The sequence below is a fragment of the Camarhynchus parvulus genome, chromosome 2 (assembly GCF_901933205.1).
Source record: "Camarhynchus parvulus chromosome 2, STF_HiC, whole genome shotgun sequence".
NCBI classification, from domain to species: Eukaryota; Metazoa; Chordata; class Aves; order Passeriformes; family Thraupidae; genus Camarhynchus; species Camarhynchus parvulus.
In genome coordinates, this window is record NC_044572.1 from 81,266,558 (window position 1) to 81,284,598 (window position 18,041).

The 18,041-nt window shown below is 37.9% G+C and overlaps 1 protein-coding gene across 1 annotated transcript in view; it reads right to left on the reverse strand.

The window, feature by feature from the left end:
* Positions 1-18,041, reverse strand: part of ADCY2 (adenylate cyclase 2) — a 203,206-nt gene that overhangs the window by 137,061 nt on the left and 48,104 nt on the right. The window contains exon 3 of the mRNA XM_030944238.1: positions 1,969-2,130. Coding sequence (XP_030800098.1) covers positions 1,969-2,130 — 162 coding nt within the window. The remainder of the gene's footprint in view (positions 1-1,968; positions 2,131-18,041) is intronic.

The window sequence follows — 18,041 nt, forward strand, 5'->3', positions numbered from 1 at the left end:
AAAGAGCACAAAACAGACACTTTTTGCTTGCACTCCAAAGTATAAAACATAGTAATCTAAAAATGTACAGAGGGCAAGTGAAATGGAATGAGGGAGCATCATTTAGTTCTTCCCACAAATTTGCAAGAATGCGGTACACACAGTACCTTCAATAACTGCCAAGCTATTCATAACACTTAGCATATTTTACAAAGACAGAATAGAAAACTAGTAACAACACAGAAACTAAACATTCTTAACAAATTTACAAACAGTGGAAAGACTGCCACTCTTTCTGAACGAAACAGGAAGTTAAAGAAGAGATGAAAGACAATAGTTTTGCCTCACAGACTATGATTCATTTGTTTTGATTCTGTAGAGGTGATGTGTCTAAAAATACAACATCTTCTGAAAGTAGTCTTTTAGATATACCAAATGTTAATGGTCTAGAGAGGCAAGAAAAACAAATATTTTTTGCAAACAGCAACTTTAACCCAAAACAATTTTAGAGGAGTGGCAAACATTAATACTGCTTTAGCAGTGTACTGATGCCCAGAATAAAAGCCATAGGTTAACAAAAAACTGAAGAGTAATATTCTCCCTGATTTTTCCACTACAAATATCAATAACTGTATTACTGAATTATTTAAATACTATATTAACTGCAGATGACCACAGTTCTTGCTTAACATACAGCACAACTTCACAACCTTCACAACAAGACACTCAACAAATTCAAATCAGGAAGAGAAAAGCAAAACTACCTTGCTCATAATTTAAAATTTCTACAGAGAATTACATCTCAGAACACATGTTGTTTACCAGACTTCAATTTCAGTAGTCCATAGAACACATTCCTGCAGCCATAACTGGAAATAAAATGTATTTTCCTGAACAACAAGTTACAAGGCAGGACATTTGTAAAATCACTTTGAGGCACAGCGTTTCTCAAAGTAAGCCATAAGTATCTCAAAAGGTAAGTCAAAACTATTATTTGCTTTGTTCTTAATGCTGCTCAGAATGAATAGTATAATGTCTGTCTTCTATTCTATTAGTATGTCTATAAAAATGTGTTTACTTTAAAGATTCAGTATCATTTTGATGCACAAGTTAAAATAAATCTGTTTCCTTAACATGGCATAACTATACTAAAAAACCAAACCCATGTCTTTGTTTTTCAGAAGGAAATCTTATGTTTTCCTTAAAAAATACAGATTTCTATCAATGTCAGCTGGGATTGTCACACTAAAACTGTAATAATTCACCATTTAAAAGATCTTCTGTAAAAGAGTAAGGAAAAACAACTCCTAATATGTGGATTTTTACAAATTATTAACCTGCAGGATGTCATGTGGTAGATTATCAGAGTTGAGTTACAATCTAAGACACAACTGCAAACACAGATGGCTTCCCAAAATGTCATGGAGTTTGTAGCCAGCCAGACTTATTTAATCATTGGGACCAATCAGGATGAGGCAGTAAAATTCCTGTAAATGGGTGAGAACTACAGAAGGAGGAAAAGGCCTAGAGCAGACTTGTAGAGGGCAATGTCTTCACAGCAGAACTTTAACCCAACTGACTTGAGCATATTCAAAGGAACAACATCAAAGATAACATTTTGCCACTTGGAAAAATCCTTGGTCCTGGAAGCAAGGCCTTCATGAGGTGAGGAGATGAACAATGCTCTTTACAAACCAGAGGGGTAGGGCATCTACCACAGTACAGCTGCATCACATATGTTTTTCAAGCAATTTAAGTTTTCACATTTGTAAGTGCTGCATGGCTGTAGATTCCATCCCTTTTGTGTAATTGAGGAAAACATAACATTACTGACATCCTCATTATTACAAAGCGAATTACCTGTGAATTAGCAAATCAGAAATCAAGACAGAAGTAAACTTTTACTCCCAAGCAGCCACTAAGGCACTCCTGGCTCATTGACCAGGCAACTCAATGCACAGGTAATCATTAACTGCAGAGAGCACCTACCTGCCAAACCAAGTGCTCCTTTACAACAGCTGTACCTGACAGACAGACGCTCAGCACAATTGTGTGAGATGCAGAGGTCACGACGCTGGCAATTATGGCATCCCTCATGTTGAAGGGCAGCATGGTGTACACCACGAAAATGATGAACAAGAAAAAAGATACCTGTGCAAGACACCAAGACAAAAAAAAGAAGCATGTCAAATTCACTTTGGAATAAGACCTTAAAAATAGCATTTAATTTTGAACTGTCTTCAGCATCAAGTTACACACCAGTTTTTAATGGGAAAGTCATTGCTAAACACTGAAAAAATGGATTAAGGAAGAATTAATTTTTAAGAGTGTTGGAAAATTTACATTATATTAGACTTAAGAAGTGTGGTTTCAAGATACTAAATCATGGTTTCAGAGCTACAGAATACTCCAAACTTTTCAAATTTTACTCCAAATTTATATTTTCAAATTTTTAATAATACTCTATTTACAAATAAAGAGTTATCCCAGGACTGGTGAATTCTGACTATGACCTGCATTACAAAACAATCTGCCAAACTCCTCACAGAGCCCTAATTTCAATACAGAAAGATTTTGTACATCCTGATGAACTAAAAATTCACAGTATAATATACATTACAATATGAAAAAAAAAAAAAAAAGCTCAAGTTGAGCCAAGAAATTTGATTTAACAAGATGGTATTTCATGAATATCTACATGACCTATGTCAAATTCCATAAAACCACTACATTTTAAGGTAATACATTTATTTAGTCATGAAAAACAGCTTCAGAAAATCACAGTCCATATGCAGAATCTCCTGTCAACTTCTTTTAAAGGGTACTAGTGTCCAAACTAGCCTTATGGAACAAATGCACAGCCCAACCCACAACAGCAGAAGGGATTCCTTCACTATACATAGGAAAATATATAATGGATGCTGTGCTTATGCTCCAAACCCCACCACACATTTGAGAAAACGTAACTAGATTTGGGACACAGGTTTTGCACACATAAGTAAGTAGGCGACTCTGAAAACGTGCCAGCTGGTACATAATTATATCTCCATGGAAGGCTTTCCACCAGTCTGAGTTGACTTGCAAGCCTATTCACCATCCAGCAGTTGCATGCACACAGTACAGAACACAGAGAGCCCCCAGGCAGGTATGAGCAAAAGTAATTTCCTGCTCACTTCCCTTAGGGTAAGTCTGCATTCTTCACATCTGCATGTGAAGAACATATACATAGCCAAGACAACTCATATACATGTGAAGACAACTACATAGTCAAAACTGAAGTCTAAGGTATGTGCCCCTGTAGCACAGTGGAGGCATTCTTTTCCATCATGGGGACAGAACCAGACGGAGAAGATGTCCACTTCTGTTATCCATTCATCTTTCTCCACTCCCTCCATTAAGATCAATCCAGCTTCTTCCTGATCTCTCATACCCTTTTCAAACCTGCCAGGTCTCCCATATACTCAAGAGTCAAATAGCTCAAAGGCATGAAATGAAAGAGAACTACAAAGGAAATGAGGGATAACAAGAAAATACAGCAAGAAAAAGGCAAAGCTTTTGCTTTACCTCTCTACTCTTCCAATCTACCAACAGATATCACAAGAAAAAAAAAGTGTTTGATACCTGGTTGGTTTCAGCCCTCCCTAAAAGTTTTCACAGTGATCAGATGTTAGTAAAACCAACAGCAAACAAAAGGGTGTACAAAGTTGGTCTAGTAAGAGAAGGGCTATGCCAGTATGATGTTTTAAAACCGTCCAGGCTGAGGAAAAATCAATTATGATACTGACAGAACCAACTGGGAGTCTTAAAACTTGGAAAAGGTGAAGAAAGGTCTGGCAGGCTAGAAAAGAGAAACATAGAATGTGCTTTTGAAAGGCTGGGAAAACGGGCGAAGCTCATCAGCTTCACTTTAATTCCTACAGAAGTAACAGACAATAATAATGCATGTCATAATTAAGAGTCCCAAAAGTTAAGAAAAACATAGGTAACAGCAAATGTGATTTTGCTGACAACAAATCATGGCAAAGCAATTACATCTTCTGTCATGAAAACAGGCATCAGTATAGGGGAAAACCCAAATAATGAGTTAGGCAGCAAAAAGGGATATAAAAGGTCCTCTAATACAGGTGTAAAATGAACAGATGTCTAAGGCAAAATAGCCTACTAGCATGTAAGACCAGCTGCTTAAAATGTTTCCAGATAAAGGCCAGGCTGGATGGGGCCCTGAGAAACCTCATCTGGAAGAAGGTTGTCCTTCCCATGGCAGAGGGGTGGGAAGCAGATGATCTTTAAGTTTCCTCCAACCCAAACCATTCTGTGATTTTATTATTAAAAATAGTTTGAAGAAGAATCCCAGATCTAAGTCCTGGAAGAAGGATTTCAATCATTCCCATTCTCAGTGATTTTTCAGGTAAACAAGATTTCCTTGTTTCCAAGTTTAACTTTCTCATTGCCTATGTGGTATTCACATATGTGTGAAAATGTTTTTATTAGAAAATAAAAAAATTATTCTTCTTTAACTGGTTTGTCTCAAAAAAATATAACTTGAATATTTTTTGGTATCTGACTTTATAGCCAAACTAAAGGATCCACTCCATCTGTGTGGTCCATGCTAAGCACTCTTCCAAACTTACAAGTGGATGTAGGACAGGGTATAATGCTGTTGCTTTTCAACTTTGACATAAAAGAGGCTACTGAGCATGTGAGCAACATTCTGACATTTTGCAATGCTTCTAGTGATATCAGCTGTATCAACTCCAAATTCCTTGTATATCTGTAAACAACTGTGTTATAAATTACCTCACTGCCTTCCTTGGTCAAAATAAATGGATAATTTCAACATTCAACAATTACAAACAGAGAACACTTTTAGGAGGTTCAGACCCTCTTGCCATTACATATTCAAACAGGCTGGGTTGCAGAGGAACTGTGTCAAAGATCACTTGATTAAAAAAAATTGACCCATCAATTATTATGTTTGCATATATTTGCAGTTTTGAAATTTGGTATGAGAATGCTGTTGAAAAGCAGGACATCTATCAGTCATGCTAATGCAGAAACTCTCCTCCAAAACACATATAGGAAATGGCACCTATCAATAGCTCTTTAATTCTTTGTCAAACTGCTTTTCCCCTATTTCTAGTAGTAGTCTAAGGACCCAGGACAGTTCCTTTTATCACAGAGGTTGCTTTTTCATTTCACAATGGCTGAAGACTGAAGAGTGTTCTCCCCACGTAAGCTTCAAATAAGATGCTTCTCCCCTTCCTCTTGATCGCAGACATACATAGTATGTAAGACTTGGGACCTTTCAACATATTTCAACATGCCAGTGTATTTAAGTTTAATATTGTAGAAGGCTTTTGAGCAGGTAGAAAGAGGAACAGACTTCTTGGTCTGAGTCACAGTCTGCAGAATGGTCAATGGCCCTTTACCATCAATGGCCCTTTCCATTATCATTTTGTAAGAACTGGCAGAATATTGCAGAGACATTAAAAAGCAGAGATGCCAAGCTCTGAAAAGACCCCAGTATCTCACTGCAAGACTTTGCTAATGCCAATGATCACAGCATGCCTGCACTTGGTGTGTGTTCCTGTCAGTAATCACAGTGTTAATTTACAGTGCACTATTTTTGACACTATTGAAAGTAGCCTGTGCCACCAAACTGTGCCACAATCACAAGGCCTGTCACTGTTATGTTGGAAGCAGTCTTTCATGTGGGTCATCACTATGACTGCCTAGTTGAAAAATGCTTTTTGTCCTGATCTGAACTTACACTGCTTTAGGAATTTGATTGTCAGATACTTTCTCTATCAGTTTATGTTATCCATACCTTGGAGATGGGAGTGCTTGGGCAGTGATGGTGTGTGCATGGCAGCATATAGCAGTCACTTTTGGTTAACACTGGTGCAACATCTTACACACAAGCATGTGGCTTTCCTGCTTTGATTGACGGCTATCCAGGACTCTGGCCCATCACTCTTGACTGTCAGAGCTTAGCAAACTCTGAGTGGGTTTGCTGCTCTCTGTATTTCTTCCCCCATACCTCAGCAGGGCCACATTGTCATCTACTATGTAAGCAGGTCCTTTCCATAGATTTAAAGGACAGTGCATTGCCGTAGTGTAGCTGCCTGGATGGGCATGTAACAAATGATTTTCCTGCAGATTTTGTGCAGCTGCTTTCAGAAGGGCAGCAAAAGTTCACATACAGATTGCTGCAGTGATGCCACTGGAGAGCAATGGACACAAAATGGTAAAATGACACCATGGTGTGACATATGATGATCATGAACCCTTAAAAAACTCATTCTTGTCACAGAACACAATGCAATTATGACTAAACACCTTCAGCATTCAAAATGGAAAGATTCAGGCTGCACAAGATAGAGAAGTAGATCCTACCTAAAGTTAAACCCATTCTGAGCTTGTTTCATCTTGGCATTTTGTCCCAGCACCTCTAGATGTACATTGGCTACTACAGCCTTTAGTCTGTTCTGTTGACTATCAGCTAGGAGAACTGATATGAAGTTGATAATATTTGGTGCTTTGAAGAGGTTGCTATTGGAAATGTCACTAGTTTGGACTGATGGCACAAACTACAGTGGACCCAAGGCATGAATACATGCTGGTTTTTGTGGACACAACCTGTTCTGAGACACCTTGTGTCCTGTGTGTCACCAATTTCTACTCCTCAGTGGGGTTGCCTTAACTGTAAAGAGTTCATAGAGTAGAAATTTTAACATATTTTACAAATTAAAATTGTCTTTCCTGGCACACAGGGTAATCACAGGGGACGTTGCTTTGGCACGGAGAACAACAGTAAAAAAGATACTAACCATTCATTTTATACAAATTATGTTCCAACAATGACTCACAATTTCCCACCTAGACAGCCTTTTTAACACTGTTAAGATGGTTAATCATAACAGGCTTGGCATGTGTAAAATTCACTAAAGCTAATGTTACTCTGACCAGAATTTTCCCCTGAGGAGCATGATACCTTGGCACTGAAGCTGGCCTGCAAATTTAAATGTACCATTTCAGTATGAATTAGGGAAAAGCACTTTGGACACAGCCAGCAGTAGTGAGGCTACAGCTAATAAAATATCTGTAGTTCTTTGGGAAAATTGCAACAGTGCTGGCTTTTAACTCTATAACTGTAATTAAACTGGTAAGACCACAAAAACTCAAACTAAGTAGCCAGCCCACTACAGGATCACTTTCAGAGGTTTTTTAAGATCAGCTTCCACATCACTGTGTAAAAGGAGCAAAAATCATCAGCTAATTGAAGAATTTTCCCTTGGAAAGACACTTAGATTCCAGCCACTGATTTCAAATGTTGTCTGTATACCTAATTGCACAGAAGATGCCCTAGCTTTTCTAAAGAAATAGCTAGATTTCATAACATTTGGTACGACCTACTAAGCTTAAAAACTAGTTACAAATACTATGTTTAATACAATGTATATTTTATGGGATCAGAAGGGTATTTATACAAGCTATAAACTGTATATTAAAATATTTGTGTTGGCAGTGTAAAGGTTGCAAACATGTAACACTCTTTGCTATTGTAATTCTGAAGTCCAGCCCCCAAACTTCTACCTGGGCAATGTTCAAGGAATAAAACAAGCTACCCACATAAAACAAAAAAATTCAGAGTATGAAAATCAGCTTCTGTTCTGAGTCATGTATAAAAAGGCTAAAATTATGAAAGCATTGGATAAGTGAAGGTGGAAATGTTGTTCACCAAACCCTGAAATGCCAGAAGAAAAGGCACTCAACCCAACTACAAAGTTGGTTGAAAAAAGGTGAAATTAGCGGATAGTGACCTTCTTGAACTTACACTATCAAGATCAAAAAGATATTAAACCAATTCATGGACACCTTATCCATAAACCAACAATAAAAAACAGGGAAGGGAAACGCACCCTCTGATGTCACTAACATGTGGAGAGGCTGGGCAAGGTATGAAGGAAACTGACCACACAAAGTGATCAATTTCTCATGCTGCCTTTCAGCAGCAGCTTCTCTTGCAATTCTTGGAGACACACTACTGGGCTAGATGGACCCTGGCCTTTCCCTGCAGGATGTTCTTTTGTTCTGGTGCTAAGAGTCAAAAGTGCTTCAGAGAAAAAGAGAAAGATAAAGCAGTTATGACACAGTACCCTCCCTGACTTTAAAATAAAGCAAGACAATTCAGAAAAAGAACTGGAAGCCCAGTGAGACCATGAATAAAAAGCATTGTAGAACCATTCCCTAGTTAGAAGGGAACTGGGAGAGGAAAGTTGAACTTTGAGCAACAACAGGATAAAACACAAAAGAAGCTGAATATTCATTTGTATAAAAATAATGGTTCCCAAGCACCTGGTATGCCATAAACCTCAAGAATAAAATCAACAAGGAAGATTTGTTTGTGATATACTCCACAAAATCATTTCCAAAATAAATTACTACTTCACTGTTTTTACCAAACATAAAGTTTTATTTTTCAATAATTGTCATAGAAGTAGTAAACAAGTCTGTAAATCATGCCTTGTTCTTGATCATAGAGAATTCTCAAAGTAATAATCCCTTTCTTTTGTGCACAGGTCTGGGTTTAAATGTCATCAGGAAACAGTCATTACAGCCTTTGCCAAAAAATTAACAACAACCATTAGCAAAATGGGACAGAATAAAAGCAAGTTGATTGCACTAAAATGGATATTAAAAATAATTTTAAAATTAGAGACCTTCAAATGTGTTCCTAAAGTCACATATTAATGTGATAGCAAGATGAAAGACTCCTGGAAAGGAAGGAAAATTCATATTTGAAATAATCAAGATACAAACTGATTACATGTTGTCTGCTGTGTGATCGGCTTCTGTGTCACAGAACCTTTTCTTTCACTGCATGGGATCAGTAAGAGAGGCGTGAGATTTTTGAAGGAGTGACCCAAGGAACATCAGCAGTGACCCACCAATTCATAACAGTTTTTGGTTCTTCCTGCTACAAAAACAGGAGTCTGAGCTACCATCATCTCTAGTAGATTCGAGATTATTCCTGAATGCACTCAGAAAATAAAGAATTTAATTTCTCTCCTCACACCTTGTTTTTACCATCATTCCTTTCCTCACTTAATTCTCCTCTTTCTACTGTATCTTTCCACCCTTGTTTCAAACACATTATAGTCCAAGCAGTCAAGAAGACAGATTTGTTCTGCTGCACCATTGCTGAATCCCTGCGAGCAGAAGGACAACTTCATAAAGCGCCACAGAGCCCAACAATGGCATCTGTTGGCAGTGATTTCACTCTTAACTGGACCAGATGACAATAACCCATGTCTTCATTTTTTAGAGTGGTGGGACAAGTGAAAACCATCAGAGATAGTGAATTCATTCATCCTTGTTATATTTCCCTCCTGTGTTTTACTGTGTTAAATATTAAGGTCAGAAACCTAGAATTGCTGCAAGAATTTCAGATCATCACAGCAAGCATTTTCTCTAAAAGGGACAGTTATCTTTCATGTTATCTTAATGATTTATTTTTTTGTTTAATCTAAGGACAGTGATAAAGATATTATAGCATGTTATTAAAACTAAAGCCTTGTCTTTCTATGCCATCATAAAAGTAAAAGCAAATGTATTTCATTCTGGCTAAGACCATGATGCATCCTCTTCAGAAGTCTAAACTGCAGTTAAATTAACACATTATAAAAGAGGGAAGATCCAAATAATTATTCTGTATATGTAAACAGACTCAAGTCCAAAGCAATGAACTCAATTTTTACATGGACTGTTAAGGAGGAAATTTTACAACATCCAAGCACCATACTGTAACAGTGGTCACTGGGGTTTTCAGATGAGGGAAGAGACCAGAATGTTGACTCCATGTTCAGAAGGCTTGATTTATTATTTTATGATATATATATTACATTATAACTATACTAAAAAGAAATAGAAAAAAAGGTTTCCTCTCAGAAGGCTAAGCTAAGAATAGAATAGGAAAGAATGATAACAAAAGCAGCTGGCTCGGACCAAGAGCGAGAGCCAGCTCTGCCGTGAGTGGTCACTGAATCAAAACATCCACACGAGACCAATCACGGACCCACCTGTTGCATTCCACAGCAGCAGATAACCATTGTTTACATTCTGTTTCTGAGGCCTCAGCTTCTCAGAAGGAAAAATCCTAAAGAAAAGGATTTTCACAAAAGATGTCTGCAACACCATACCTCAAATTTTAAGTTAGTTTAATAAGAACATAGGTGGAAAACATTTTCAGAGTTTCTATGAAGAGACATACACAACTGTGAAAGAAACATAAAATACATAAAAACTTAATCTAGTTAGAAAAGATGTGAAAATCCATGTTAAGGTATGCATGCTCACACATACACAGAAAATATGAGCAATGACAGCAATTAATTTAAATTAAAAATCAAATGAGCCAGTACCACAGAAGAAGAATATACCACACTTCAGGAGATTCAAGGAGTTTTTTCTACATGTTAGACATAAAAGAAGCCTAACAGTGAATTTTATCAACTATTATAAGAGAAAGGAAAACTGTTAATTCTAACAAAAGAAAAGAGGAACAATCAAATAAAAATTCCTGTTCTCTATCAAGGGAAAAACTAAAGCATATGTTTTCATCGTGCTAAACAATAATTGTGGTACATTTTTATGTTCCAAAATATTAGCTCACAAGTATATAAAGCCACAGATGCTAATGCTGAGATATTTTGGAACAGCAGGTCCAATAAAACATGCTCCAGCATCTTATAAGAGTTCATGATTATGTATGTTTGTTTTCCATACTTCCGATACACCAGGCCAGCTCCAGAGAACGGAGGTAAACTTAGATTGGTAAAAGGAAAAAGTAGGAAGTAAGAGCAGAAAATAAATGGTCAACTTTTACACTGAGAGGTCTGATTCAGAGGACTCAAATTTATTGAATGTCATCCTAAATGTTTAAAAAAAGGAGTGGAACAGTGATGTGACAATGATTAATGGGGTTTTAATATTGTTCGGGGTATTCAAAATCAGCAAAACATGGGAATATTTGCAGAAGTGATTCACACTGCTGTGACTGGGCCATAGCAGATGAAACCCAACACGATAAATGTAAAATAGGAATGAAGAAAAGAATTTCAATCAACACTTCCAAAAGTGGGCTTAACCTTAGTTATTACATCCTCTGACAAAGATACAAGACTCACTGTGAATAGCTCTCTGAAAAAGTGAATGATAGCAAGGGCTGAAAGGACAAATAAAAAGACAGCAATTATTAGGAAAAGAATAGAGAATCAAGCATCATGAGGACATTGTATGAACCCATGATATGCACATTTCTTGAATAGTTTCTGCACTTCTCTCCCCATCTTAAAAAAATTCAAGAAAAAAGAAACCATATTGGTAACAAACCCCCCCCAACCCCCACCAGCATTCTCTTCTCTAGGCTTAACAGCCCCAGCTCTCTTATCCTGCCTTCAAATGAAAAATATCCCAGTCTCTCAGTCAGCTTTGTGGCTCTTTGCTGGACCCACTCACTTAAAACTGTATTGCTTGAGCACTGGGGAGCCCAGGACTGGACCCAGCACTTCAGATTTTATGTCACCAGAGCCAAGCAGTGAAAAGGTTCACCTCTCTCCACCATCAGGAAGTGCACAGCTCTTCCTAATGGAACTCAGGGCATGATCACACAACCATGTCCTGTATCACCCAAACCCTGAGGAAGTGCGAGGCCTGACAGACCTGTGCCTCTGCCATACGGACCCACAGGAACACTGCAGCCACCAGAGTAGCCTACACAACACATTGAGAAGCCCTGGGAACTGGAGCTCATTATCATCACAGAATCCACCATGAGCTGTGCTTGAAAAAAAAGAAGCAGGTGAAGCAGAAGCATAAAGATGGTACCTCTGAGGAGCCGTTTCCTTTACAGATCAGAAGCCCTCCTTTCCTTGAGATATTTAAGTGTCAGCAAAGGGCAACACTCCCTGGTGAGCTGACATTTGCTGTGGCAGGTGTCAGAATGAAGGGAAAATAACGAGACAGTGATATGGGGTCATGGTTGGGGTATATCTGATAGAAAAATTTAGATGAGTGAAGTGCCTGAACAAAGAAGACTTGGAGTTCCTTCGCACAAACCAATGGTCTCATATAGCAGCTCAAGTCAGAAACTGCTGCAAAAGAAAAACTTGGTAAATTTATATGACTCTGCTTACAGAAAGATGATAACCTGACAAGATGGGTTTTTTGCAAATTATGGTTTATTCTAAGCATGTATTTTTAGGCAAAACAGAAAAGAAACACAAGACATTGCCAAGAAAAGAAGCATCTTGATGACTGTCATGAAATACTGTGACTGTGTACAGAGCAGTAGTAGCACAATGTTAATGGGAATGGAAGGAAACAAATTTCTTCTTTAGGAGAGCTGCCAAAATAGGACCTCAATGCCAATATCTCCTTAGTAAAACTCATTAATCTTAGAAACAATATGCCTAGAAGTGTATGACATCAAAAAAGTGGACAAAACCATGTTCAGAGAAACTAAATTGTATGGGGAAAAAAATCACTGCTTTTAGTTGTCATGAGACTAAAACAGGTTTTCCAACACTTAAAAATCTGCATTATTTTCCTGTGACTCCTGCCTTTCCCAAAGACTTTCAAATCATCTGCTAAAACTTTCCCAAAGACCTTAATCCAGGATGAAATTACCACTGTGGCTCTTGCACAGCACCTTTAGGAGCCCAGCCTATTGCTCAGAGCATCCTACCTGCAACCTTGGCTGTTACACCCATGGGCCATAACACTGGCCATGCACATCCAACCAGTGCTGCTGTGCTGGACTGCATGGAAAAGGATTGGCACTGACACGGGTATCACCTCTTTTTTCCCCCACCCTTCTCCCCCTCTTCAGCTGTGGGGTTTGATTTATATGAGGGGACCCAAACACAAGTGTGCAAGCATCTCAGCAGCTGCTGACATCCACGTGTTCCAGGCAGCACTGCCAGCACCCCATGCAGGAAGCATCATCTGGGAGCCCAAACAGCTCCTCAAGAGAACCACATAGCCACAACAGAGTCAAGTGACACAGGGAGAGCCACATGCGGAACTAGAGGGGACACGAAGTAAAGGACGTTGATCTGGAGTGCCTCTGATGCTTCTCCTCTCAGATGACCACTGGGAAGATGTTGTCTTTTCTCACTCTTTCCTACTTTGTTTATCTTTCTTCACCATTACAGTCAACACATGCCATCAGCTACAAACCCTGCCAATAAACCTTTGTGCATGTGAACTTGTCCTAACACCTTTTACTCAACGTTGTTTTCCCCCTCAACTTCTGGAGTCTACAAAGTGATTTCTAACGTCAGAAATCACTTTTTTCTACATCAGAAAGTAGTCAGATTTTGACTAACGTGCCAGCCTCCACATGAACATTGGGAACCAACATACCTAGCAGCCTGGATGCTGCTTCCTTAGGAAGGAGGTAGGGAAAGAGGCAGTCCAGGTTCTCTTTTGCTCCAGATAAAACTTTCCACAGGGCAAAAGGCACAGCTATGGCACGCGAAAAAGCTGAACATCAATGTTGGAATGGACACATGTACCAAATCTAGCAATGATAATGGCAATAAAAATCATCATCACCTCTTCTCCAGTTTTGACATGTAAAAATTCCATCTATTTTACTCATAACACTCTCCCAAGCAAAACACAATGAGAGAGAAGGTATTCATACATTTATTTTCCACTGCCACCTCTTTCAAACTGTCTTTTTTGGGAACGCTAATCCCTACTAGATTCATGGTATAAATCAAAGCTGTTAATTGTCTTACAGGGATTTAATTTCAATTGAAATTAAAGAAAAAGAGTGGGTAAAATAATTTCATGGTAATTCATAGAAATTTGACCTGTTTTAATAACATAGATAAACCTTCACTTGAGATCTGTCAGAAGTTTACCCTATTTTACATAAAGACTGAAAGGAGAAAAAGGATTAAACTGGAAATGGGTTTATACAGAAATTATATGAAGGCTTGAATTTAACCTGACAGACAGGCAGATTCACCATTACCATACGTCATCTCAAACTTCTCTCATTGCCTGCCTCTGTCATGCTCAAGGTCAAACACTTTCCTCAGACCAGGTTTTCCACAGTGAGCTTCCTTTCATTTTGAATTCAAACCTGTTTTTCATACTGTAGGTGGGTCTTACTCTCCAGATATTTTTGTGGATTTTTTTTGTGAACATAGGAATGTGGAAATAAAATGATAATATAGATAATAAGTGAGAAATTCTGAGATGAATTTCAAACATACACTTTATTATGGAAATGAAAAACATAATACACCAAATAAAACATCATTTCAGTGTATAAGCAAAATAGACTGATATTACTTTATTGTAACATCTGTATTTAAAACAATGTTTTGTAAAATTTAAAGTATTTTTGCAATAGAGAGAAGCAGTGAAGTTGAAACTGGTGATCTTAATCTTTATAATCCTGATTTAAAATTCAGAGTCCTTCATATTGGAAATACTGCAATTATTTTTATAAAGAGTTCATTGACTTAATGAGTAAGGTAGTCCCAGTTACTCATGAACTAGTGATGTGATTCCATCTGTAACTCTTAAATGTTGCTGTCTTCTAATTACAAAGAAATTCATTATGTAGCTGTAGGATTAGTTAAATTAATCCCAGTAGGATGAATACAGAGAAAAAGTTATTCCAATCTGTTTTAACAAGCACAGGATTTCATGTCTCACTGCATTGTAAGTATTAAAATTAGTCAACAATTAATTTACATGTTATTTTGCAGAAAGTTCTGCCATTGCTTCTTTGTTTCACACCTTCAATTTTACACTTTTCATGGTACAAAGCGTTTTCTCCTCAAAAGTTTTCAGTGGAACAATTTGTATGGAAGTCTGAATCCCCAAAGTAAAAAAACAAGCATACTCAAAATCCCAGAAAGCATTTCACAACCTCCAAAAGAATCAGAGTAGCACCTTTTTACAGTAAAATCTCTCTAGGTAGTGTATACCACACACATCCAGAAACATTACCTGAATTAAACAAGGAATTATTTGGTATATTTCTTCACTTACTAGAACCAGAGCAATTTTAGGTTGGAAGGAGCCTCTGGAGGTCATCCTGTCCAACCTCCTGACAGATAATGGTCAAATTACTTCATATAAAGGGCACAAATTTCAATTAATTTATTTTTGTCTACTCAAAACTGCATGTGTTTTTATGGAGTGCAGATTTAATTAAAAGAGACACTAAACACAGAAATATGACATAAAACTCGAAACTGCTCCTTAATACTCCTTTTCACAGTAGGAAATAGCATTGTTTTATCAACAATGGCATTCAATTTTGCAGGTGAAGAGAACAAGGCAATTCCCCTAAAATGAGCAGAATACTTTTCATCTCTGTATTGAAATACCCAATCCCCAGACACTATTGAATTCAAACCCCCAAATCCAGTCAAGTTCCCAAACTCAGTGTACAAGAAGAACCTGTCAAGACCAGACGTGTCACAAAATGGCAAAAAATACATGGTCACATTCTGCCTAAATTATCATACAGTCTCACTTAACGGAAGCACACAACTTTGCCCATTAAATAAAAGAGCAGGAAAACAAAGGCAAGGATTTGCAGATACTCCTGGGAATGCAATGACAGAGACACTGCAACAGAATTCTGAAATACAAATGCACTCCTTGCAGTTATTGCAATAATACTGTAGAGATCTTCTCTCCTATTTTGCTGTCTGATTGTTCACATCCACAGAAGCAGATGCAAACACAAAGGCAGCCACAGTAACAGAAACGGTTAAAATCTACCTTCCAGCCAATGTCTGTGGATCATAATATAGAAACCAATGGCAACCATGCATGGCATGTATAAGAATACAGACACACAATGATATAATGATATTCTCATATATTTCTGAGAAGACTGGCCAACTCCAAGTAAGTGTGCTATATCAAATCCAAAGTCACTGCTGACCTAATCTAGTACTAACAAAGGAAATTAAAAAAAAAATAAATAAAACCATGCCATGCACCTGAGAAGCTGCTGGACTTGACACCACTTTCTTGACAGTTGAAGTGAACAAATCTATTCTCAAAGTCCTGAGCATTTAAATAAGCCAGAGAAAAAAAAATTTAAACTAGATATCAGTCCTGCATCCTGCATTTCTTTCCCCGGCAGCCTATCCATAGGATTAACACATTACCAGCACCAATAAACCATACATTCTTACTGAGCTCCCTTCTCTCTGAATGAATACACAGCTGTCTGCTCAGAGGTAGAGAGGAATCTGACCAGCACAAAGAAACCTTCATAAAGGTCAGAGGGAAATGTTTCCTCTGTTTTGCTTTGTTTTTTTTCAGATAGAAAGAAAGAAAAGGGGGGAGCTCTTTGGAAGTAATGAGATGTACTTTTTCTTCTGCCCATTATCATGCCAGCTGTTGGGGCAGGTTAAAAGCCAGCAAAGAGACTGGCAATGACTCTGGCTAATCCACAACAGTGAGCCACAGGTATTAATTCCACTTAAATGAGAGGATACAGAAAGATTGACAAGCTATAGCTGTAACATACAATGTAAGATTCAAAGACTGAAAAGACTGTACATGGAGCACAAACACTGCCATGACCACTGAAGGAGAGTGTTGCACTTCACATTAGGCTGGCAATTTGTAGGTTAATAATTTAACACAGCACTGTGTCTTTGCACGGTCCAGTGAGGGGGGACTGAATAATTCTCTGCCCTCGGGTAGGAACAGCTTTATCCAGGCAAGAAAGGACAAAAGGATGATGATGTAAATCTTAACAGAACCGCAGGCCTGATTGGATGCAAAGAGAACATAGATGTCCAGATCAAATTTCTGTTCCATGAATAAAAATGTAGAGCCTGCGTAAGAACAGGTTTTCTCTGCATAAGAACATGATGCCCAGCCACACAATTAGATGGATGCTGCAAACAACCAGACAGAAGGAGAGAAGCTTTGGGGCTAATCTAAGGATAACTCCATCTAGGTGTGATCTTCCTTCACTTGTTGCATCCCATCTCAAAAACATTTGCAACTGTGTATAGCTTTCCATATTCCTATTTTGTAAACAAATTGCTTATTTTACAATTATTTTGCCCTGGATTGTGTTATGGGCAATTGGTAGGTTACTGGCAAATCCTATCCCTGCCAAAGTGGTAATCCTTAAAAATGAGATACTGTATCACACTCTCACAGTGCTCAGTACAGCTCCAGAGTCTGTAAAAAGCAGTGTCACGCTTGATGAAATGTTTGGAAACTAGGCCAGCTGGAGTTGGTGTGGCAGAAACATCTTATGATAAGCACAGAAACACGTGAGCAATGACCTTACCTCCAAGAGTCTTCCAGCAAGTTTGGAGTATCTATGAAGATAATTCCGTTTATTTAATCTATTTCCTTGCATCTAGAATCATAATTCACATCTGGTTTTTTTCATGCTAAGGATGTCAATGAAAGCAACAGGGGTGCACCAAAATGCCATGCAGGAAATGGAGAACAATTAATTTTAATACACTGGATGCTCAAATCCATTGATAGTTAAGTACCTCCCAATTGTACAGACTCTACTATTTTAAGGTGCAGCATAACTGTGTCAGGAACATGACTTAGCAATCACAAGCTCCAAGGAGTCACAGACAGGTTAGATAAATATCATTATCCTTGAAATAAGACAGCCTATGCCAGTACACCCTAACAGCAACAAAGCTGTGACAGAAAGAAAGGGAAACAGAGAACATCAGGTATCACAAGACTCCAGCATCCCCATATTCATACTTCTAAACCATCATGAAAGTACTTCTGAACTCCCATTGCAACTTCTAATTATACACATCTTACAGACACTGTAATTATTTTGCCAATATGACAGGTGAAATCTGAAGCAGAACTCCACAGCTCAGAGATGCAATTTTCTACACTTTGAAGTACTAATGGACAAATCTCATTCTGCACCCAGTACATCTCTGCAAGAAGCTTTTTCATAAAGGAATAGTTTACTGAAAGCTTTAGATAAAAATGGAAAGAAGCATGAATTA